Here is a 24,489-nt window from a genome sequence, read left to right as displayed (position 1 = left end):
CTGACAACACCAAGTCAAGGGTTAAGATCCCCTTACCGGTCATCTTTAAAAAAAAAAAAAGAAAAAAAAGAATTATAGTTTAAACTATAAGTCTGATGCTCTTTAAAGCCAAGCATGCTGCTATTGTATAGTTTCCTGGCCACGAGCCACAGGCTTTGGGGTGAACTATTGATGCATGAGTAGATGTTTTTGTCACAGAATGAGTGCCTTGGAATGTTTTGACCTTTCTCTTTCAACAGAAACAAAATAAAAAATGTTTTGATTAAAAGATAAATCAACGTGTAAAAGATTAGGTAAAAACATATAAATAGGGCCAGCCCGGTGGCACACTCGGTAGAGTGCGGTGCTTGGGAGCGTGGCGGCGCTCCTGCCAAGGGTTTGGATCCCGTATAGAGACCGGTCCGCTCACTGGTTGAGCGCGGTGCGGTCGTGACACCGAGGGTTGCGATCCTGTTGCCGGTCACGAAAAAAGACAAAAAAAGGAAGAAAAAAAAAACATATAAATAAAGCAAGATTTTTGTGGCTGTTGGCCACACTTGCACTAGACATCTGTGGTCCGTCTCTTCCTTTTCACCAAATCCACACCACCTATTCAGGTCCAACGAATCCTGCGGAGCTGGTCTCCGGCATCCTCCTGTGATGAGAAAGTCTGTTCTGGGTTCTGGGACTGCTCTTGGGAACACAGGAGCCCTCAGCAACCTTGCAGCTCTTGCCAGGAGGAAACTTCACCTAGCTCTGCTCCCTTCTTCTCACCCCTATTTCCACCTGTACCCCAACAGGGCACTCAGGCCGTGACCAGTCAGCCTCCTCAAGTGGGAGACTCCTTGGGGGTAAATAACAACAGCCACAGCAGCAGTGGCAGCATCAAAAACAATAAAAGTGGCAATAATAGCTAATACTTATTGAAAGATTACTAATACAGTGGGTACTCTAAGTGCTTTACACATGCTAATTAATTTAATCACCCAATAATCCTATGAGCTTTATTATTATTCCCCTTTCAAATATAACAAAAAGGGCATAGAAAGGTACAGTATCTTGCCCAAGGTCACATGGCTATAATTAGCAGCAAAGCTGGTATTTGAAGGCAGGGAATCTAGTTCCAGAGTCTCTGCATAACCACTACTCAGTATTGCAGAGGTAGAAGCTCACACCATTGCCCAAAAATCCAGAGATGGTGTTGGGGACAGTTGCTCCAGTCTCGCTGCAGCTACCTGTTTATTTAAACTTCAGAGAAGCCAACAGGTAGATTCAAGTCCCAGCCCTGCTTGCAAGGTCCCTTGGGAAATGCCATGAATTCTCTTCCTTTAAAGGTCAGTTTGAAAATTTCTGCTTTAAGGGCATCGCTCCTTCCAAGGATTTCATTCCGAAGAGAGTTGGTTGAGCAGACATTCATGTGGTAGGCATGGTGGGATGGTGGTGGTTAGGAGATGCAGGGTTATAGAGAGACATGTCCTTGTCCTCAGGAAGAGAGATGAGACATGTGTTATGGGAACAGAGTGGGTGGAATGATTAATTCTGAAGAGAGGAGTATTCAGGGAAGGCTTCATGGAAGAGACGGCCTCTGATCTTAGCCTGAAATGCTGAGAAAGATTTTCATAGATGCAATAAGTACTGTGGGGAGGACAATCTAAGAAGGGGGAAAAGCTTGAGAAAAGGCAGAGACAGAGGCCCTAATGTAGAGACGATGTTTGGGGAAAAGTGAGTTATGTGTGGCAACCACACAGATTGTGTCAGGACTTAGCAGGAAATGAGATCATAGTGGATTAACTAGTTTTGAGGGCAGGTTACAAAAGGTTAAGGTTTGAGCTTTATTTGGTAGGCAATGAGGAGAATGGAGAAGGGTGATGTGACCCCAACCAGCAAGTGGATGGACAGCTCCACTAGCCCCCTCATCCACAATTCGGCTACTTCCCTGGCCTGAGTGGGTGGGAAGAAGAGTCCTCACTTCTCCACAGAGACACTGCCAGGACAGGGCTTCAGGTACCTCAGGCTCTGCAGGTCTGAGCCCCTGTGTCACGTGACCCCTCACTCTGCCCTTCTCCCCCACTGTCCACCTGGTGTTCTGTCTGGGTGAGGACCTTGGGTTCTAAGAGGGTGCAGAGCAGCCTCAGAGCCCAGCTTGTGCGCTGTCCTAGGTGCTGAAACAATGCCCCTCCCAATTTTAAGTACTCCTACCGGAAGAGCTGGTGCTCACACCATTGTTTCTACTGGGCAGAGAATTTCATTCCCATTTTACAGATGAGAAATAGAAGCTCAAAACATTAACAGAACCACAGCTATGAAGTCAGTTTCTTGCCTTCCAGCCCAGAGCTCTTTTCCCCCACCAGGCAGCTCTGTGCAATTCACCAATGCATGCCCCAAGTAATTCCACGGCTGCTGCCAAACTAACATGTAAAATGCCCAGACTCTCTTCCCACCTCCATCCTTATCTTTGTTTCCTCAAACATTGGCAGGCATGTCCACCTCACAGTGTCTCCTGAGACTGACCACTCAGGGTCACCCACAGGTGCTTGGGTGGACCACCTGGTACAGTACTTGTGCACGCTCATGGCTCTGCTCCATTGAGAATCCCTGGGTGCAGCTCATCCAGACACTCTCCTGGGGGAGGGGATGGTGCTGGGCTTGGAGAAAGCCGTGTTCCCCCACTACTCTCATGGTTTACCAATAACTGCTGCGATTTTGCCAGGTATCTATTACGTTTTGGGCACTGAGCTATGAACTTTCTATATGAAGTTTATCACTCTCACAGCAAAACCTCCTTTTAACAGATGAGAAAATTCAGGCTTAGGCAGGATAAGTAGGTAGAGTAGGGGCTGGAAAATCAGGATTTGGACTCAGGAATGTGTGGTTCCAGGTGACCCTTCAATCAAAGCTCATGAACTAACATATGAGAGTTGAGTGAGTCCCACCACTACTGGCTTTGCGATCCTGGGCAGGTCACTTAGCCTGTTTGAACTTCAGCTCCTCATTTGCAAATTGAGGAAAGTGAAAGTGCACCTCTGTGGGCTCTCGGGAGGCATACATGAGATGGTGCATGCAGCAGGGACTCAGTGAGTGCTCACTGCTGCTGTGAACAGGATTATTACTGCAGCACAAGCTTCTTCTTTTTTTTTTTAAAAGATGACTGGCAAGGGGATCTTAACCCCTGACTTGGTGTTGTCAGCACCACGCTCACCCAGTGAGCAAACCGGCCATCCCTATATAGGATCCGAACCCGTGGCCTTGGTGTTATCAGCACCGCACTCTCCCGAGTGAGCCACAGGCTGGCCCAGCACAAGCTTCTTGATGGCTGGATGATGTCTGATTAGTTTTCCATACCCCCACCCTACCCCGAGGTCCTTAGCAAATATCCACTATCCTGGGAAGGAAGGAGGAAGTGCGTGAGGGCCAACCCATGCAGAGTGCCAAGTGGGGCCCACTTCTGCCCTATATCATTCAAGGGGTGGGGACCACCTGGAGGGAGCAAGCATGTCCCTGAGCTCCCAGGGGTGGTTCTGCACTACCTCATCAGCACCCCTCATGATTACGTTGAGCCTGAGGCCATTCTCAGCCCTCAGAGAGTCTACTTTTATAAAGCCATCCCAACATCCTCCTTAAAGAGCCCTTGGCAGTGAGAGCTCTGGTGGGCAGGGACAACTGAGAATGTGGCCTCACACCCATTACCATGTTGGCTACTTACATCCAGTAGTGGGCAAGACTGATTGACTCCTCCCACCTTACAGAGAAGGAAATTGAGGCTCAGCAAGGTGAAGTGACATGTCCAAGGTTACTGAGCCTAAGATGAAGGTCTCCAAACACCCAGAAACGAGTTCTTTTAACAATTTCCCATCCTAAAGTCTTTCAAGGAAAAAGGCAGGTACATAAATCACAAGCCAACCAACAAAGACATTGCTTATCATTATTGAATATGGGACAATTCAGGGAGAGTCTCAGCTGAGTCCGCAATGCTGATTGCCCCAATCTCCCACATTGACCAGAGCTGGCTAATTGCAAGAAGTTGCATTCACTCAGAAGCTGGGGTGAGGGCAAGAGTGATGGCTTCCCCCTCGGAGTCTGGTGCATGCAGGAATGTCACGCTGGTTGAGAACAATGGATTGTTCTGTAATCACCACGTGCAGCCCCTGGCCAACACCTGACAGGGCCCCAGAAGGGCCTTTCTAGATGTAATGAGCCTGGGCAGGAGGAAATGGATGGGAATTTGTGGGGTCTCTCAGGGCGTCTTGGCTCACAATCTGTCTAAGCCAGAGCCCCAGGCAGGTGGGACTCCACAGAGAGATGATTCCCACAAGTGCCAAGTTCCCCCAAGATCAAGGACAGGAAGTCATTTGCATCCCAGATGGGAGGAGGAGAGGCAGTAGCCCAGCCTTCAGACTGTTGGAGCTCTGGCCTGGGGGCAGTGGGCACACAGATGCTAGTGCCCAGGCCCCCAGGGCCCCGATTTTCCCTTCCTCTGAGGAGCAGTGACTAGGCAGGCAGCTGGGGCTAAGAAAGGGGAACAGGGAGGTGGGACTGTCAGCAGGCCCAAAGACAAGGTATATAATCAGACTACAACAGCCCTCACTGAGCTCCCCCTCCCTGTGTGCATACACCTCTTGCTCCTATGTTCTCCCATCTCCCCCAGAGAGTGTTTCCTGACTTGGTCCATCCATATAGCAGACCATCTTAGAAATTAGTTGTCTCATTTCTCCTTGTAAACTCACCATTTATAGATGAAGGAACTGGGACCCTGAGAGGGGAAGCCACTTGCCTAGAGTCATAGAACTAGCCTAGTAGCCAAGCTGGGGCTGGGGTCAGGATGCCCCACTAGCAGTCTGGTGTAGTCAGCTTCAGTCACCTGATCACTTGCTATGTGAGATTTTTAATCTCAAACAGCTATTCTTTCCTACCCAAACCCAAAACCTAGGGCACTTTCATTTTTCTGTAGAAGTTATGGACAAAAACACAACAAAGACAAATTAGAGAGGAAACCTCTAGAAGGAACAGACATCTTTCCCTTTCAAAGATGCCAAAAAGTTCATTTTCACCCAGTTTTTTTATTATCTGCACTGGGGAGGAGGAAGAGGGAGATGAACAGTGTTTTGTCCTGAGTTCTGCCCTGCAGACCAGGGGCAACCTGCCCTCAAAAGACACAGTCACCGGGAAAACCCTAACGCCCATCGTCACAACAAGGACTTCCTTGTAGATCAGTGGATCTCCTCCTTGGCTGCACACTGGCCTCCGCCAGACCACACCTAGACCAAAGACATTAGAATCTCTGGGAGTGGGGGACTTCCTTGTAGATCAGTGGATCTCCTCCTTGACTGCACACTGGCCTCCGCCAGACCACACCTAGACCAAAGACATTAGAATCTCTGGGAGTGGGGCCCAGACATCAGTGTTTGTAAAGCTCCCGGGTGATTCCATTGTGCAGCCCAAGGTGAAAACTATGACTGTACATCAACCTCCTACTAAAAGTGAGGACCTTCACCAAGGTCAAAGGTTTGGATCCCTGTACTGGCCAGCCACCAAAAAAAAAAAAAAAAAGAAAACCCAGATCTGGTACCGAAGGCCACAGTCTCTCAACTACCACTTCCTACAGCATAACAGAAAATATGGCCATGGGGGACCCCTCAGCGTTTGGATTCTCAGACCCACTGGGTACACCCCACCTTTGAACAGGATTCCATTTCCAATGTCAAGTTCTCCAGAATCAAATCTCATAAAGACCAGCATAATTCATGAGGAAATACAAATAGTAAACAAATACGTGGGGAAAATGTTCATTCTCCTTAGTAATCAGAGAAATGCAAATTAGAGCAACATTGAGGAACCATTTTCTACCTATGTAATTAGCAAAAATTAAAAAAAATATTAGCAGAGTTGTTCTGAAATAGGTACATTCATACACGGCTGGTGGCAGTGTAGATTTATATAACCCTTGAGGAAAGTAATATGGCAACATCCATCAAGAGCCATAAATTTGTTATGCCCACTGACCCTGGGAATTCACCGTAAGGAAATAATTCAGCAGGATGGGGGAAAGCTGTTTGTACGAAGATGCTCATTGCAACGTTCTCTGTGAACAATGGACGCAACTTAATATTCAGCAGTAAGGGAATGGCTGAGTAAACTGGGGGTACATCTGCTCCTACAGAGTTATACAGCCATTTAAAATGATAATTAAGAAGCCCAAGCGGCAACATAGAAATGTGGGTGAAAGAAAGCAGATGCAAAACTTTATATGTGCACTGTGGTTATTATGTAAAAATATTGTATACACAGGCTGTGGACAGGGAGGAGCTGGGCACAAAGGGAGACGACTGCTGTGTCAGAGCTGGGGGACAATGGAAAGACCTCCTCCTACTTTTACGTTTACAGTTACAAACCCCATCCCTTTGAGAACAGCTTCAGGGGCTCTCTGGTCATGGACTCTACCTCTGAGGGGGCACCCCCTGCATACACGGCCACACTCCCAGTTGCATCAGGAGGTGGGGGGAGGTGAGGGGAGCTGGCCCAGTGGGCATCAAAGAGGCCACGGGAGGCCCCTCCCATCTTACCATGAAGCCTGGGGCACAAGTGCAGCCCCCGGTGACGCTGTGGCAGTCAGCGCCGTTCTGACAGGTGCAAGGTAGCTGGCATCCATCACCATAGTAGCCAGCAGGGCAGGACTCATTGCAGTGGTGGCCGGACCAGCCCGGCTGGCAGGTACAAACTCCAGTTACTGGGTGGCAGCTGAGTGGATGAGAGAAGGGTGAAAGGACAATCTGGTCAGGGATGCAGCCATGTCCCATGCTCTGCCTACCCCAAGTCTGGTCTGTCCAGGGTAGCAGGATCAGAGAACCTCTGAGGTTAAATTGCTCAATGCCTTGTTTATTTATCAAAAGATGCCAAGGCCATGTGGCCTTATTAGCCCCCAGAAACTGAAGCTCATAGTGGTTATATAACTTGCCTAAAGACACACAGCAAGGAGGTGGCAAGATCAGGATTAGAACACAGGTCTTCTTATTCCCAAACAAATGCTCTTTATAGTACAAATATATAGAGGTCAAAGCAGAGGTTGGCCTCTGTGGTCCCTCACATTATGGACTATGGAGTCCAGAGCTTCACCCACCATCACCCAAGGCAGATGCCTAGCATGGGGACAGGCACAAGAGGTAGCAATGAGACACAGCAGCTCTCCCTGTTGCAGGTGCTCAGCGGATATTGGCTGAGTTAAAACAAGACCTCAGGGGCCAGCCCGTGGCTCACTTGGGAGAATGTGGTGCTGATAACACCAAAGCCACAGGTTCAGACCCCTATATAGGGATGGCCAATTAGCTCACTTGGGAGAGCATGGTGCTGACAATACCAAGTCAAGGGTTAAGATCCCTTTACTGGTCATCTTTTAAAAAACAAACAAACAAACAAACAAACAAATAAATAAAACAAGACCTCAGTCTGGCTAATTAGCTCAATTGGTTAGAATGTGGTGTTACAACACCAAGGTCAAGGGTTTAGATCCTCGTACTGGCCAGCTACAAAACAAAACAAAACGAAAAACAAGACCTCAGGGCAGATGTGACTTCCCCTCTCTGGCCTTGTCTGCTCTGGTGAGAATATACCCAACTATGCTTTGCCAGGGCTCTTTAACAGTGAGTAAGCTCTTCTCTACCCCCTATCTGTCTAGGCTAGGGAAAAGACCATTTGGCTGGAGGCAGGTGCTGCCTGGCATGACCTCCAGAGAGTAGGGCAAATTGTGGCTAGTAGCAGTCTGATCTAACAGCCAATGTCCATTGGTCCAAGGCAGGGACCCCGTCAGAGGAGGCTGAGTATGGTGACCATGAGTTGCCCAGAGCTCCTGGAGGAGCGTCATTGACCGATGGCCCCAGCTGCTATGTCTGAAATTCAGAGGCTGCATTTCCCATGGGCTGCTCTCAGCTGGAGCACAGCAGAGACACTAAGGTGGACACATTCCTGGGAGATTGGGGACCCCTATGATGTGTACCTTTGGCTTCAAGACTCCCCATCTTGCCAACCTTTCTTAGAGCTGTGCTGCAGGCTAAAACCTTTTCACCCAATTTCCCTTCCTTCCCTCTCTCTGTCCTTTGGGTCATACCTGCCTCGAGGTCTGACAACTCTCCCAGCCTCCCCAGCTGCCTCCCCATTTCCCCTCACAGACCTATCCCCCTAGTTAAACCTCTTGCACTTGGCATCTGCTTCTGGGAGGGCCCAGACTAACATACCAGAGCAGGTTCTGGGTGGTAAAAATAAGCCTCTTAGATTTCCTGTGTCACCTGCCTCCCTGCTCCAGAGTCCAGCTCAGGGGATACAGTCAAGAGAAGCATGCACTTGGGGCTGGCCCGTGGCTCACTCAGGAGAGTGTGGTGCTGACAACACCAAGTCAAGGGTTAAGATCCCCTTACCAGTCATCTTAAAAAAAAAAAAAAAAAAAGGAAGCATGCACTGGCTTGGCAGGAGGAGCCTGGGTACAAGTCCTGGTTCTGCTAAGTTTCTTGAAGACATGGGCTTTGCCTCTCTGGGTCAGTGGTAGATCCCCAGTGCCTAGCTCATATTCACTGCTCAATTAAATATTTGGGAATGAATACAGCTTTCACTATGTATAATTATTTTCTGTGTCTGTTGACTTGTTTATCATCTGTCCCCCACTGGGTTGCAGCTCCATGGGGGAGAGCCCTCTGTCTGTCTCATTTACCTCTCAGGGCCCAGCAGAGTCCCTGGTACACAGGAGGTGCTTGATACTTATTTGGCAAATGAATTAATGAACAAACTAATTGCGTGAAGCCCAGCCAAACTGTTTCTCTTCTGGGGGCCCCTGTTTTCTCACAGAAAATGTGGAGGTGGACGGAAGCAGACAATTCCTGAATAGTAAGTGCAAGCAGCTAAAAATCATTTTGGAAAATGTTTAGTCTCATTAATCATCAAGTCAAAACAATTAATTGGATACTACTTTTCCTCTATGAAACTAGTAAAGCTTTTTTTTTTAATGCTGGTAAAGGTTTCAAAACAATTTGGGGTTATGTATCAGGAGACCTAAAAATATTCAGACTCTTTGGTCTTGTAATTCCATTTCTAGGAACCTATCCTAAGGAAATACTCATAGTTGTGGAGAAAGATTTATTCACAGAGATGTTCCCTGAAGAATTATTTATAACAGTGGAAAATGGAAGCAATTTAAATAATAATAAATAATATGTGACCAGGCTAGTAAAGCCCCAGGCACTCTACACATAATTTCTAATCCTCAAATAAGTTCGTGAGTTAGGCATTAGAGCCTCTATTTTACTGACGGCACTTGGAGATTATGCGACTTGCCCAAGGTCACACAGCTAAGTTAGTGAGTGGTGGAGCTGGGATTCTAACCCAGGTCTGTCTGGCCATGTTTTATCCACTAAATCTTGCCGCCTCTGTCAACGGGATGCTGATTAAATGAACTATGACCATCCACATGAAGGAATCTTAGAGAGGTATTCGATTGTTTTCCAAAATATTTTCTTCTTTTTTAAGAATCAGTTTTATTTATGTTTATTTTTGTGGGGTACAGTGTGTTTCAATACATGCAGATATGGCACGATGATGGGTTTAGGGCAGATAGCATAGTTTTGTACCCGTTAATACATCCCTTTCTCCTCCCCTTCACCTGTCTCCCCTCCTAGTCTCTGGTAACCATTTGTTTTCCAAAATATTTAATGATATGATATAAGGTTAAGTGAAATAAGGTAGTTGTATACAAAGTCATGATCTAAAATATGAAAAAAAATGATATAGATGTAGACATGGATGAAGAATAAACAGAGTACAGCAAAGTAGTTTTTGTGCTTACCTCTGGATTGAGAAATTATGACTAATTCTGAGTTTTTTCTTTAAATGTCTGTATTCTCTAACTTCCCCAAACTGAGCATCTATTTCATTTATAAAAAGATGTAAAGTGATATAAATTATAGATATATTTAAGAAGAATGGGTGTAAGGGATGAGTGTTTGAAGACTTTCTGGTCTTCACTGTTCTAGAAAAATTCCTCCGATCCCCAAGCACTGTTAGGGGAGATAACGACCTACATGGGTGCCAGGGGGCAGGGCCCGCTTGGTGGCCCTGACACTCAGCCAGATGGTTTTGGGGCATTACCCTCTCGACACTCCGAACAAAGCCCTCAGGCACAGCATTTCTAGGTTCCAACTTTCTAGGTGCCTCCTCTGAGGTTTAGGTTTGGGGTAGAGGGATCAGCACAGTCATGGTCATGGAGACTGGCATGCTTAGGCCCAGGAATGACCCGGCAGGTATTGCCTGCTACCATCAACTCTGCCCAGCCCCAGAGATTCTAGAAGGTCTCAGGCACCTTTCTGCCCTTCCCATCAATAGTTTCTTCTGCTATCTCTTCTCTTCCTTGCAAATGGCCAGGCTGGAGTTCACCCATTACAGGTTCTCACTTTGGCGAGGGCACCACCTTGTGAAAAGTACACTAGACACGCAATGAGCTAGCAAGCACGGACTTCTAAATACTCCCTGCCTTTCCTGCTTTTGATCTCTGCTGCCATTGCTTTGGCTGCGTGGGGTGTGTCTAAGCACTAATTATACTTTTTACTCTGAGAATCAGAAAGCTCAAAACCAAATCCAAAATCATTCCTTTCTTTCTCCTTTTCATGTCCTTACGATTCTATTTCCAAAAATGAGATATTTATTTTCTTAATTCAATTACTTGTCTTATATTATAAAAACTCCAAAAGTCCCTCTGAAACGAGGATGGGGAATGACAGATGACAGTGATTATGACTGACAGCTGTGATCACCATGCTCAGCACCTTTGTCCCACAGCAGAGGGACAGGTGCATCCCCTCTCCCAGGCATCCCTTCCTCCCAGTGGTGGTCACCATTCCCAGCAGTGGTCCCCATTCCTTTGGGTCCCATGGTTGGCCAGGGACTGCTGGTTTGGCTCAGGCTAAAGTCACAGTCACCAGTGTTTAGGTTGGTTCAGTGCTCTCTGAGGTTTTTCCCCCTTTTCTCCTATTTTCCCAAGACATAGATTAATCACAAATTAATAGTAGCCGAAAATTGAACAATACCGGAATCTTTTCAGAGTGGATTTTTCTGCCTTTCTTTTGGCCACTATGAGATTTCTATCAGTGTTGCATCTGTTGGCTAAATTGAATCTTTCAAAGGTAATACATGATCATGGCTGCTGGAATTTGTCTATGACAATCCAATTGTGGAGGGGGTATTTAAGAGACCTGACACACAGGCACTCTCTCTCTCAAGGTTATTCTTTTATGAAAGAGGATAGCTTCTTTGTGTGTGCTACAGAGTTTATAAAAGGGATGAAGTGTTGGGGGATCTTACCAGCCACTTCTACCTTCCCTGGGCATGCAGATTCAATCTCTGTGAAGCAGCCTCACCAGAGGGGCAGGGAGCAGAGAGAGGCTGGGGCTAGGTGGGTAGGTCTTTCTTTGGTTGGGGGTTGGGAGTACTTTGTCTCCCTAGGAAGGATGCTCAAGGCCTTGTAAGCCTGTCATTGGGTAGGGTTGTTGTAAGCTTTGCAGAAGCCAGGGAGAGGTGAGGTTAGGTTTTTAGAGATCCCATGCTCATCTCTCAGGGAGTTGGGTGAAAGCTTCACTTTCAAAGACCACAAGAGAACTTTTTGCCCCACTGGGTTGATGAAAGGTGATGAACAGATTGGGAAACTGAGGCATACAGAGGAGAAGTACATGTCAGGACAATTTGCTTAGACAGAGGTAGAGGTCTGAGGCCAGGATTCAGGGGTCCCGACCCCTACCCAGTACCTGCAGCTTAATTGCCTTGAGATTAGGAGTGACAGAGTCATTTCTGTGCTTTTCTTGGATCCCAAGAGAAGGCTCTATAATGGGACCAAGGCTCATGGGAAGAGAGGGGCTGACCAGTGTCCATACCAAGGAAGAAAGCTGTTCTCTCTGTCCATGAGGACAGAGCCAGCATGAGAGAGTTCAGTTGGACCAAAGGCTCTCAACCTTGGGCAATTTTGCTTCCCCCACCCCACCCCACCCCACCCCAGAACATTTGGCAATGTCTGAAAACCCTTTTGGTTGTCAGAACTTACGGAGGGACTTGCCAATGGCACTTAGTAGGTAGAGGCCAGGAATCCTGCTTAATATCCAACAAGGCACAGGACAGCCATCACAACGAAGAATTATCCAGCTCAAAGCGTCAATGACGGCAAGGCTGAGAAACACTGAACTGGACTGAACAAAAACTTTGCAAGTGTCAGGGGCTTAGTCACAGGAGCAGTGTGCCAAGAGAGAGGAGTGAAATATTAAAATTGAAAAAAATAGGGCACACATCAGTTAATGGGCAGAACCATCTAGAGGGATGGGCTGTTTAAGATTAATTCAGTGATTCTTTTTACTGAAGGCCTTACTCTATGCCAGGCACTGTGCAATGCTGAGGCTAGAGGCTACGGAGATGGACAAGCCAGGCTGCTCGTGCCCTCAAGGAGCCCAGGCTGTGCCAGAGTTCCCCCCGAGGATGTGGTGATACAGACACTGAGGAGCCCCGCCTGGGGGGTGGTCTGGCAGGCACACTTGGAGCCCCCGCTCCGAAGAATCACCACTGTCCCCCAATCACTGAAACATGACACACGTTAAAGACAGTCAAGCAAATAATCATCAATATTGGATGGTCTGCGATTAGTGACAGAGAAGAGGGAGTCTTTCCAGATTAATAATGCATTGAGCACTCCTTCAGAGGAAGGATAAATTATGCAGGGCACAGTTGCTCAGACATGGGAGGAAAACAATCGCTCTTTAATTTGGGGCTTGGTTGCATCTCTGTGTCAGAGACGATCCCTGAATTGGACCCCAGCAGCCTTGCTTCCTGTCCCTGAGAAGATCCTCCCTCGGCTTCCCAGCAGGGGTGGGGAATCCTGGTGCTGTTCCCCACCCATGGAATAATCTGAGGCAGCTGCCCAGTCCCCTGACCAGCCATGTGGGACCCCTGTGTTTATACCCTTGGAGCTCTCACCCTGCCCTTCGGATCCAGCCCAGATGCCACCTCTTCCAGGAAGCCTTCCCTGACCAGTGCAGCAGTCTCTTGTGGTGCTGCCTGCACACAGTCCTGGGTCACAGTTACTTGGGCACATGTTGGGACTCAGCAGGGCCAGCCACATGTATTTCATCAATTCTAAGATGTACTTCTCCCCCATATTTCACATCTCCGATATTGGGCATGTTATACAATCAATGGTACATTACAGTTACATTGACAACATTTTCCTTTTTTAGTAGTACATAAAATAAAGCTGTGCCTCACTACTGGTGTTATCTGGTATTTGAAGACATATGGTAGAAGGTACTCAGTGTGTATGAGCGTTCCAGACCTGAGTTCCTGAAGGCTGGGCTGGTGCTGAAGGTGCCTCTGTTTCCTCCTCATGGCCCAGCCCTGCAGACACTCAGTGCTCGTTGAATGAATGGCCGAGTAAATGAATGCTCAGGTCATATACAGGCTCCAGGACTCCCTCTGTATAGTCTCCTTCCCAACCCTCCCTTACCTAGGACCACCCCAGCTGCTCAGCTGAGACTGAGGACAATTTCTATCTAAGCCACAGCAGTTGCAGACATGCCTTTGCTTACAGTGACCAGAGGCTCCAGGGCAATTTGTGAAAAATCAAAAGATGGAAATGAAGAGGGGTCAACAGACTGAGGACCATTTCTATCTAAGCCACAGCATTTGCAGACATGTCTTTGCTTATAGTGACCAGAGGCTCCAGGGCAATTTGTGAAAAATCAAAAGATGGAAATGAAGAGGGGTCAAGGCCACGTCCTGGCTGTCCCAGCGAAAAAGCTGCAAAGCAGAGGCATTCTCTGCCTGCCCTGCAAATAGCAGCAGCACCCCCTGCCCAGAGCAGCTGGTCCTCCACCAGAGCAGTCCCGAGGGAAGAAGGGATGCTCCCCCGACCCTTCACCACCCAGATCAGACACAGCCATGATGAAGGGTTGTAGAGGCATTTATCTGGGGAGGACAGCCTCATTATTACAGAGGGCGCTGCCAGCTGGTGCGTGAGGCAGGAAGGGAAGGGAGCCAGGAGAGGCGGCTAGGGACAGCTCTGGCTTCACAAGTTCAGGCTCCTTTGGAAGCAGGGGTGAGACAAGCTTCTGCTCAGGAGTTCCCAAGCCACAAAGGACACAGACTGCAGGGAGATGATGGCTCCAAGTCAAGGCCCTGATGAAGGGCTGCCCTCTGTCCCTCCTGCTTCTCTATCCTTGCCAGGGACTGCTGGGACAACCCTCTCTGGACCTCAGGGTGGGCCACACTGATTTTTTTTTTTTTTTTAAAGATGACTGGTAAGGGGATCTTAACCCTTACCTTGGTGTTGTCACCACCACGCTCTCCCAAGTGAGCTAACCGGCTACTCCTATATAGGGATCCGAACCAGTGTCCTTGGTGTTATCAGCACCACACTCTCCCAAATGAGCCAGCGGCCGGTCCCACACTGATTTTTTAAGGTCCCTTCTAGTACTGACCTTCTGTGGCTCAAGCCCTTGCTTCTGCCCTATGGCCCTGTGTCTGGTTAGATGCTGTGTATATAGATGGGAAATGCTCTCTAGGACAATGTGCTCAGAGCTTATGGCATTCCCATCCCAGTCCCCAGGACAGTGCAGCCCCACCACACCCCCAACCTGCTCCCCCAAGTCACCAAGCTGTCTCCTTGCTCCTGTGTGTGGGGTCTCAGATTGGCCCATTTTGAAATGCAGGCAGCCAGATGTGGCGAACAGAGGCAGGTGACTTGGGTTCTGGTCCTGACTCTGGTTGTGTGGTTATTAGAGCTGATGGCTGAGGTCACAGCTCTTTTCTACCCTGCCTGGATGGTTGCACTGAAGGTTGGGGGCCATGGCTTGAGAAGCCCCCTCTCCATTACAGCCCACCATGCCCCTGTCCCCACAATTACCTGTCCCCAGCTCATACCTGATAGTGTTGTTGGCATCACAAGGGCAGGGCAAGGTGCAGCCTGGGCCATGCAGGCCCTCAGGGCACAGCCGCTCCTGGCATCGTGGGCCCTTGTAGCCAGGCTCACACTCACAGGTGCCCGTGGTGGGCAAACACTGGCCCCCGTTGTGGCAGTCACAGCGCTGGGAGCACTGGAAGCCGAAGGTCCCAAAGGGGCATTCCTCTTGGCACCTGTGGGACAGCAAAGCGGGCTGAGGCTGTGGGCTGGGATCCCTTACCTGTCCTGTGGGATCAGTGCAGCATGCACCCCCCCTAGCCTGCACCCCCTCACAGCCTCCTCCCCTTTCTTCCAGGAAGTAACCCATGGTTTAATTCACCCCAATCAGTTCTCCCCTTCATGCCAGGTCTCCTCAGTACCCCCAGCACGGAGTCTGTACTATATTTCATTGATTCTAGACATTATGTTAAAAAAATTTTTTTTATTGTGGTAAAATATACATGCTGTGGTTTGAAGGTTTGTGTCCTTCCAAAATTCCTGTTGAAACTTAATCCCCAATGCAACAGTATTAGGAGGGTTGGCCTTCGGGAGGTGATTATACCATGAGGGTTCTGCCCTCATGAATGGATTAGTGCCTTATGAAAGGGCTGGAGAGAGGTATCCAGGTCCCTTTTTTTTGCCTTTCTATCCTTTCTGCCACGTGAGGACACAGCCTTGGCTCCATCTCAGACGTAGAGACCAGGCCTTCACCAGACACCAAACATGCCAGTGCCTTGATCTTGGACTTCCCAGCCTCCAGAGCTGAGAGAATAAATTTCCATTGCTTATAGATAACCCAGTCTCAGGTATTTTATTACAGCAGCGTGAATGGACTAAGACTATATGTAACATAAAATTTACCATTTTAACCATTAAGTTTACAGTTCAGTGGCATTAAATACATTGATATAGTCATGTAACCATAACCACCGTCCATCTCTAGGACCTTTTCATATTCTAAACTGAAACTCTATACCCATTAAACAATAAACCTTATGTTTTTAAAAATTTCTGAAATTAAATGTCTTATAACTGAAATGTCATAGTTTAATTGTCAGTGTTTTTCATTCTTAGCAGAATATAAAATAATGATGCATCTTACTATTGGTGGCATCTTAGATTTGATGAAATAGGGTAATTTCATTTCTATACATTGTCTCTTTTTTTTTAGTCTTTTGGGCAGATGTACAGTGTCCCTTGTCATGCTGGGAGATGTGTCTCCTCCCCCAGTGTGGAATTCCCCTGAGTAGGAGAGGCATCCTCCTTCATCAGACTGGGACATCCCCCAAGACAAGGGCTATTTCCCCTTCTTTGGATTGGGGGTCCCCTCAAGGAAGGGGCTGAGTCTCTCCCATCAGCCTATTTGACCCCAAGGAGGACTGGGCCCCCATTGTGTCCTGCATGTGCTCAGACTGGAACTTGGAGCTCCCATCATAATAATTATTTGATTTCATTTGACTCCCAACCATGAGTTGTGGGTCTCCTGAGTGTGACCACTGCTGACCACCTGGCTTCCTGAATGTGCCTCAACACCCCTTACAGTCCAGGGTTGTTTCCCAGGGGATGCAAAATCCTTGTCACAGAAACTGGATCCAACAAGTTCAGGGGTAAACCTGGGGGCATGATGGGTTAAAGAGGGGGCAGCTCCTGCATCCTAAAGACAGACAGAAATGGCCTCTGGCCTCTGGGATTTGAGATGATCTGTCCCAGCTCTGCTCCGACAGTGCAGATAATGGAGAACTGACCTAAAGCTCTGTCATCCACTAACTCATCATAAAATGGGATGGTAATAACTAAATCTCATCACGTTGTTTGAGGATTAAATGAGAAAATGTATGTAAATATTTAGAAAGGTGCCCGTGGATAGGGCTCAATAAGAAATGTTAGTTATTCTTATTACTCTCACTAATGTTGTTTTCTACAGTTCTTTTAACAGATCCCATCTGACCTTCTGCCCGTAAATTCTAAAAAAGCTAGAATTCTAAAATGTTAACAGTGGAGTAGACTTGAGGAATTAATAATAAGTGTTTTAATTATCATATTTTTCCATTTCCCATGTTTTCCGTAGGTCTTCTACAATAATCAAGGGGGCAAAAAGCAATAAAAGAAGTTTTGTAAAAACTACAGCCCTAACTTCTTGGAGGGTCATGGGGTGGAAGCAAGTATTCTCCACAGGCTGGGCAGGAGATGTGGTGTCTGGATGATCTCGGCTGCTTGTCATGAGGGTGAGTAGCCAGACCCCAGGGCATGGGTAGGGCCTGCCAGTGAGTGCCTGGGGGGCAACAGCAGCCAGTGTGTCGGGACACTAGACTTGGCAACTCAAGAGTGGGGTGTCCCTGACTCTCTGCTGTCTTTGTTGCTCTGTGTCCACAATGACAGAGACAGGAAGAGAGTGACAAGGGTCTGGCCTTGAGAGCTTAATTCATGGGAAGATGCCACCAGCTCTCCCCTCTCAGAGCCACTGTGGCAAAGGAGAAGTCTGGCAGAATGGAGGGGCAGCAGGGGTCATGATGGCAACAGCCTCGGGCATCATATAGAGAGGAGGTTCCAGATGCTCAGGCCTCAAAGCCCGTCCCCAGCCCCTGAAGCTGCAGATATTCTCATCACCTTCACTTTGGAGTTGAGGAGGATGAAACAGGTGAGGTGGCTGTTCCAAGCTCACCAGCCTGCGAGTGATGGTGACCCCAGATTGTCCTGCAAGTTAGCCAATCTGAGGCCTCATGAAGGGAAAGAGAGCAGAAAAGAGAGGGATGAGGAGGAAAGAAAGAGGGGATATCTGCAGAAGTCATGGAAAGTGGAAGACGGGAAGGAGGAGGAGAAGTAGGATGGGGGAGGGAAAGAGGGAAACTGAGGCAGAAGGGGAGGACAAAGAGCTGCTGAAGACCTGGACAATCACTATCTGAACTGCCAGTCCCTGGCCCATGGATTTCCCAGAAGTCACTGAACTTTGCTTGCCTCAGATGTCTCAAATGTCAGGGAAGAAAATTCAAACTACAAGATACATCCCGATGCTTCCTCCCTTCCACTCAAACATTCCTGCTCCCTCCTGCTTAGCAAGACTGGGCAGAGCCCTGGACACTGAGCTCCTCTGAGGGGCACGTCCCCACCCCACCATATTTTGGGGGTAACTGAATCCAGAATCCCAGAAAAAGAATCTGGAAATGAAATATTCACAGCCTAATCCATTTACATAACCAGCCTCATTTTTTTTTCCTACTTACAATTTAAACAACTTATTTATTTAGAGATCAAGCAACGACTGCTAATGAATTTTACACAAAGCACGCTAATAACAGGGCCTTTGGAACAGAAGGGTAATCACAGCAGGAATTAGTTTTCTACTTAAACATCCTTCCTTTGCAACATATCAATCTAATGTGTCCGATATTGCCATTAACAACCAGATACATTGCTCAATTAAATTACGAAATGAGCTGCAAAGCTCTCGTTACGTTTCGTGTTTAATTTGCATGAGATTCTGCCTATCCAGGGAGGCCTGTGTTATTACCCCACTCAACTTTAATATGCTTGCAATGACTTGGGGTGGGTTAATGCAGCTGTCACCTACAAAATTAATGGAGGCAATTTTACAAAATATTAAACACTAGGCAGCCTGTTTAGGTGGGAAACCCAAAGACTACCCAGCCCTTCTACTGAACTCTCCTGTGGTTGATTGGTGAAGCTTGCTAGAAGGTCCTAGGCTTTGGGGACTTCCCTCTGCCCCAGGCTCATGGGCCAGGCTCCAACAAGAAGAGATATTTTGGGTTATTTTTCCATTTGGTACATCTTAGCAGTAAAAATCAAGGGACCCCATGAGGTGGAGTCTACTGGTGTTGAGTCCAGCCAGCTGGAGCCCTAGGCTAGCTTGTCTCCAGCAACAAACGGGCTGTATTCCCTCTCAGATGAAAATGCACTGAAACAAAAGGGTCCTGCTCCGGTTTGGGGTCTTCCTGGCTCCTGTCCCTACTGGCTCATCCTGAGTATTTCCTTATTTGGGGGAGATGGTGAGGATGGGAAGGTGGGCTCAATGCTTCAGTCTTCTGTCCCCGGGTTCAAAGAAGGATTGATCCCCAGATGCCACACCACATGCTCTATGCCACTCATGTAGATGAACGCTGGCTCAAAAGAGACGAGATCTGGCTTAAAAGACCTGAGGCTGGAGGTCAGCATGCCCAAGGCTAATGGAAAATCTCTTTTCTGGGCATGACTAAGGATTTGGGGCTGATTCTAGTAAGAGCTGGAGAAGCCCCGATTACATCAGTCAGAGCCAGAAGGACTGACTGGTTGACTCAGCCTCAGTCTCTGCTTCCTGATGTCCCCTAGACCAGGGAGGCACAGGGATGATGAACAAATGTTCTTCTCACCTCACTCTGGGAAATAACAAAATCCAGGGGCCATAAATGAAACATGGACCCCCATGGAATCAGATAAGGGGTCGGGGTTCCCTCTTTACTGCCCCTCTCTCTGCTCGAAGAGACCCATCTGGTCGAGAAGGAGAGGGAGGAGGCTTGGCCTGGGTTCCATGGGCAAATGTCCTCCTCTAGCTCTGAATTCACTCACGGCCAGACACGCTGGTTGTTGTTTCTCCCTCTTCCACCACACCTACCCTAGCATCACGGCATCCTTCTTCCGACTGTGGCAAATGTGCACATGTGGCAGTTCCTCAGGCATGTGTTTTGTGGACTGTCAACTCTGCAAGGTTGGTTTCATTCCAGGATATTGGTGCCCTCGTTCAATCTGTTCTCAGGCCACAGGCCTTCACAGGATGCAAACTGCTGGCAGTATCCTTCCGGCTGTCAGTATCCTTTCAAATTAGGAATAAAACTACTTTTCTAGAAGAAATCCTGCAACACGTGTGAACTGATTTTGCACTTTTGGCTTCTTTGTATTACCTGTGACGCTGCCTCCCTCTGTTAGTTAAGTGAGTAGAGAGTGAGTCCTGCCCCCAGGTGAGCTTGTGCAAGTTGGGCAACTGGGCTGGGAGAGGGCGTGTTCTCTGATGGCCAAGGAGACGAAGGATGAGCTATGCATCTCCCTGGCAGGAGGACTCAGAATGCTTTCTGAGGAAGGAACTGAAGGCTGGCAGAGTGCGGCGGGCTGGTAAACCTCCGCTGTCCTCTGCAAGCTGCTGTGAACATGAGCAATATGAACAGCAAGGGTAAGAGTTCACACCATCCTTACCTGTCCCCCATGTATCCAGCTGTGCAGTGGCACTGTCCAGTCACATGGTCACACTGCCCTCCATGGTGGCAAGGACAGTCGTGGCTGCAGTTCTGGCCAAAAGTCCCTGGTGGGCAGGGCTGGGCACACACTGCTCCCTGAAACAGAGGCAGGAAGACATGCATAGTGGTGCTCCAGAGATGCCATCCTGAGGCCACCCTCTCCTAGGACTGACACAGCTGACGTGGCCCCAGGGACCACCCCATCTTCCCAGTGGAAGCACAGAGAACTGGACACCCATGGCTCCAAAGCCCTCATCTTAGAGATCGGGACACTGAGGCCAGTTTGCTCATTCAATTATTCAGCACACATTTAGTGAGTGCCTGTTGTATACCTGGTGCTGTGTTAGATACTGGGGTTACAAAAAAATGAGTAAGACTTGATTCCTGTCCTCCCAGTCTACTGGGGAGAGAGCCAAGAACATATCTAAGTAAGGTACATGGTGCTAAGTCCTCTCACATGGGTATCAGATAAAGTGCTGAGGAGACACAGGAAAGAGGCTCTGATTATACCGGTGTGGAGACAGACAGTTATGTTCACTTCTTTCCCAAACCCAGCTAACATGACAGAAAAGTGGGGAAAAGGTATAACCCCACGAGGACAAAAGGAATAGAGGACAAGGGCCATCACATGCTGGAAGATGGAAAAGCAGAGGGAGGGCAATAACTGCTTTGGTGCCTGCTTTCTCAGCAGTGCCAAGTGCCTGCAGAAGGAGTGTCGGAAGCCATCAGGAGGCTGGGAGGTGAAGTCCTTTGTAACCTTAGAAAAGTTCAGGAATCAGGGAGACCAGGACCCTCTGAAGGCCAAGGTGCAGGGGTGGTGAAAACAGGGCTGTTTGAAAGTTTATGTAAGAGGGAACTAGACCCCAGATCTCTGCCCCCACTTCATAGAGCCAGGGGACTTCCCAAGTCTTTTGGAGAGACTGACCACACAGGCTTTGGAGGCCAGGATACAGGCACGGCTGAGGACTAGGACTAGGGTGGACCTCTACTTGCTGTGTGAGCAGACCCTCTGCTCTCTTCCCTGCTCAGCTTCCAGCATGCCAACTGCCAGTCTCTACTCCCTGTGGCAGGAGGTTGGATGATTCCCTTCTGGGGACACTGATGAGCTCAAAAGCAATCACCTACAGATACTGACATCACAGGGTCCCATTGGTCAACAAGACTGGCATCTCCCTCCTCCCTCGGGCTTCCAATCAGCTTTTCAGAGGCTCACCATAAAACACGAACAGATGGCCAAGGACCACCTGTTATTTGAAATAGGCTCTCACATGAACGATGAAGACCAAAATAAACAAATAGACGAAAGGAACACAGAGGACACAGGAACTTTATAGGGAGCAAAGAAAATTTTAAAAATGAGACAGAAAAAAATTTCTGTCGTAATTAAAATAAATATCTTCAGGTAGTTATAAGAAGATATTGCATCCATGAAAGAACAGAATGCTATAAAAGGGGATGTCCAGAGAACAGTAAAGAGTTGAAAATTAAAGATAAGATGGCAGGCCGGCCCGTGGCTCACTCGGGAGAGTGCGGTGCTGATAACACCAAGGCCACGGGTTTGATGAAGACCAAAATAAACAAATAGACGAAAGGAACACAGAGGACACAGGAACTTTATAGGGAGCAAAGAAAATTTTAAAAACGAGACAGAAAAAAACTTCTGTCGTAATTAAAATAAATATCTTCAGGTAGTTATAAGAAGATATCGCATCCATGAAAGAACAGAATGCTATAAAAGGGGATGTCCAGAGAACAGTAAAGAGTTGAAAATTAAAAATAAGATGGCAGGCCGGCCTGTGGCTCACTCGGGAGAGTGCGGTGCTGATAAGACCAAGGCCACGGGTTCGGATCCTATATAGGGATGGCCGGTTCGCTCACTGGCTGAGCGTGGTGCTGACAACACCAAGTCAAGGATTGAGATCCCCTTACCGGTCATCTTTTTAAGGAAAAAAAAAAAAAAAGATGGCAGAAACCTTAAAATTGCAATAGAAGAGCTAGAAAAAGGTGAAGAAATCTCCTACAAAGCAGGAGAGAGAGAGAGAGAGAGAGAGAGAGAGAGAGAGAGAGAGAGATTGAGATTGAAAATAGTAGAGAAAATATAACAAAATTAGAGGACCAGTCCAGGAGGTCTGACATCCAATTAACAGAAGTCCCAGACAATGGAACACAGAAAATGGAGATGAGTAAATTAATTGGAAAGTATATAAGAGAGAATTTCCCAGAATGGAAAGATGGAAAGCATGGATTTCTGAACTGAAAGAGCCTATAGGGTTTCCAGTAAAAATAAAAAATAAAAATAAAAGTAATAATGAAAAACGACTCACACCAAGGCATATCATTGTCAATTTATATTCAATTTCTATGAATCAAGAAATAATCCTCAAAGTTTTCAGAAAGAGGAAAACAGTCAAATATAAAAATTTGGAATCAAAAGGTATTAGGCTTCTTAACTAGAACCTAAAAGACAATGTAGCAATGTCTTAAAACTTTGGAGGAAAAATTTACAACCTAGGGCCGGCCAGTGGCTCACTTGGGAGAGTGTGGTGCTGATAACACCAAGGCCATGGGTTCGGATCCCACATAGGGATGGCCGGTTTGCTCACTGGCTGAGCGTGGTGCTGACAACACCAAGTCAAGGGTTAAGATCCCCTTACTGGTCATCTTTAAAAAAAAAAGAAAGAAAAATTTACAACCTAGAACTCTACACCCAGCTAAACTAACACTCAAGGTTGGGATTCAATGTAGACATTTTCAAATTTCAAGAGTTGCAAAAAAGTAACCTTCCACGAACACTTTCTCAGAAGCTGCTGGAGGATGTTTTTCCACCAAAAATAATTATAGTAGAAAAAGAAAAGCATAAGTTCAAGGAACTAGGGAATCCAACAGAAGAGAAAGGTGAACAGAATCCCAGGATGACGGGGAAAGAAAGTCCCAGATGACGACTACACAGCGGGCATGGACGGCGAAGAGTTCAGATGGAAACAGAAGCATGCAGGCTTCCAAGAGTGTTGCCTCAAAAATAAAAAACAAAAAACTAATTGAGGGATCTCTGATATGCCTGACCTTCCTGAGAGGAGTTTTAGAGTTCTGTCAGAGTCTTAGGGATAAGTTCATAATAATACATATGTGGACATATTAACATAAACATTAAAAATAATTTAACCAAAAATTATAACATAACTCCATTGGGAGGGTGGGAGAAGAGTTGCTCATGTTCCTGTATGTGTGTATGCTACCGATGAATCTTATTCTATGGCAGGAAGTCAATACATTCAATAAATGTCTAAAATGGAAAAGTCAAAAATGGCAGTAAAACATATCATGTAAACAGAGGAAAATGGCAGAGGAAACAGCTAAAAGATTTGAAAATGGTTGTCTGTAGGAGGTGGGATTTGTGAATGGGGCAGGGGGCCCACCTTGTCCCCCCATTCGCCCTGTGGTATTACATGCCTGTGAATCTGAGGTCTTTACCAAACAGAACTATGAGCCTGCTGCTGTCTCCTGCCGCCCTTCCAGCCTCTCACACACCAGAGATAGTCATTTCTCTTATGGAGGTCAAGGATATCCCCCAATTAATGAGCCAATTAGTTCAACACACAATTATTAGGCACCAATGATCGCCAACCCTGACGAAGCCAGTTTAGTTAGGAAAATCCTGAGACCAGAATCATCTTTCAAGATCATCCAATTTCCTTGTAATAAATTGAGACGCCTTTTAGCTCAGATTCCTTCTCCACACACAAGTCAGACAGTGAGGGGATGAGAGGACTGAGGGGCGGAGGATGCTGAGGACGGTGAGATGAGCATGTATGTGACAAGAGGGGCAGAGAACAGCCACTCGGAGTAGGGGTCCCCTTCTTCCGGGGATTAGGTCGGGGGTTCTCCAGGCCCGGCAGGGGCCTGCCTTTCTCCCTGCACCCCAGAAGCTCAAGGGATTCATGAGGGAGGAGAGGAGTCTTTCAGGCTTCTGCCTGAGTCAGTCCTCTGCAGTGCTGGGCTGGATAAGGATACTCTAAGCCTCAAAAGCCATTTTAAGCCAAGTTGGGGGACTGTGCTTATGCCTCCCACCTCCTCATTCATCCCGGAGCAGTGTAGCTCACACACACACACACACATACACACACACACACACACACACACACACACACACACACACACACACACACCATCCATCCATCCATCCATCCATCCATCCATCCATCCTGATAGGCTGCAGGTTCACATTCTCTTTAGTGCTTCTGAGACACAATCGGGGCTCCTTGAGGAGGCTGATAGGAAAGTCTCGAGCATAGAATGCTTCCTTCCAACATTCCCTGTAGAAATCAAGCACCCCTGAGAGTT

The 24,489-nt window shown here is 47.5% G+C and overlaps 1 protein-coding gene across 1 annotated transcript in view; it reads right to left on the bottom strand.

The window, feature by feature from the left end:
* The window catches only part of MEGF11 (multiple EGF-like-domains 11), an 84,493-nt gene that overhangs the window by 54,862 nt on the left and 5,142 nt on the right, over positions 1-24,489 (bottom strand). The window contains exons 2-4 of the mRNA XM_008585952.1: positions 20,108-20,244; positions 14,908-15,120; positions 6,540-6,714 (exon numbers count right to left, since the gene is read on the bottom strand). Of these exons, the coding sequence (XP_008584174.1) occupies positions 6,540-6,714; positions 14,908-15,120; positions 20,108-20,244 (525 nt within the window). The remainder of the gene's footprint in view (positions 1-6,539; positions 6,715-14,907; positions 15,121-20,107; positions 20,245-24,489) is intronic.

Source organism: Galeopterus variegatus, unplaced genomic scaffold (assembly GCF_000696425.1).
Source record: "Galeopterus variegatus unplaced genomic scaffold, G_variegatus-3.0.2 Scaffold3774, whole genome shotgun sequence".
Lineage (NCBI taxonomy): Eukaryota > Metazoa > Chordata > Mammalia > Dermoptera > Cynocephalidae > Galeopterus > Galeopterus variegatus.
Note: the sequence above shows the minus strand (reverse complement) of the source record. Positions and strands in the feature narration are given on the sequence as shown.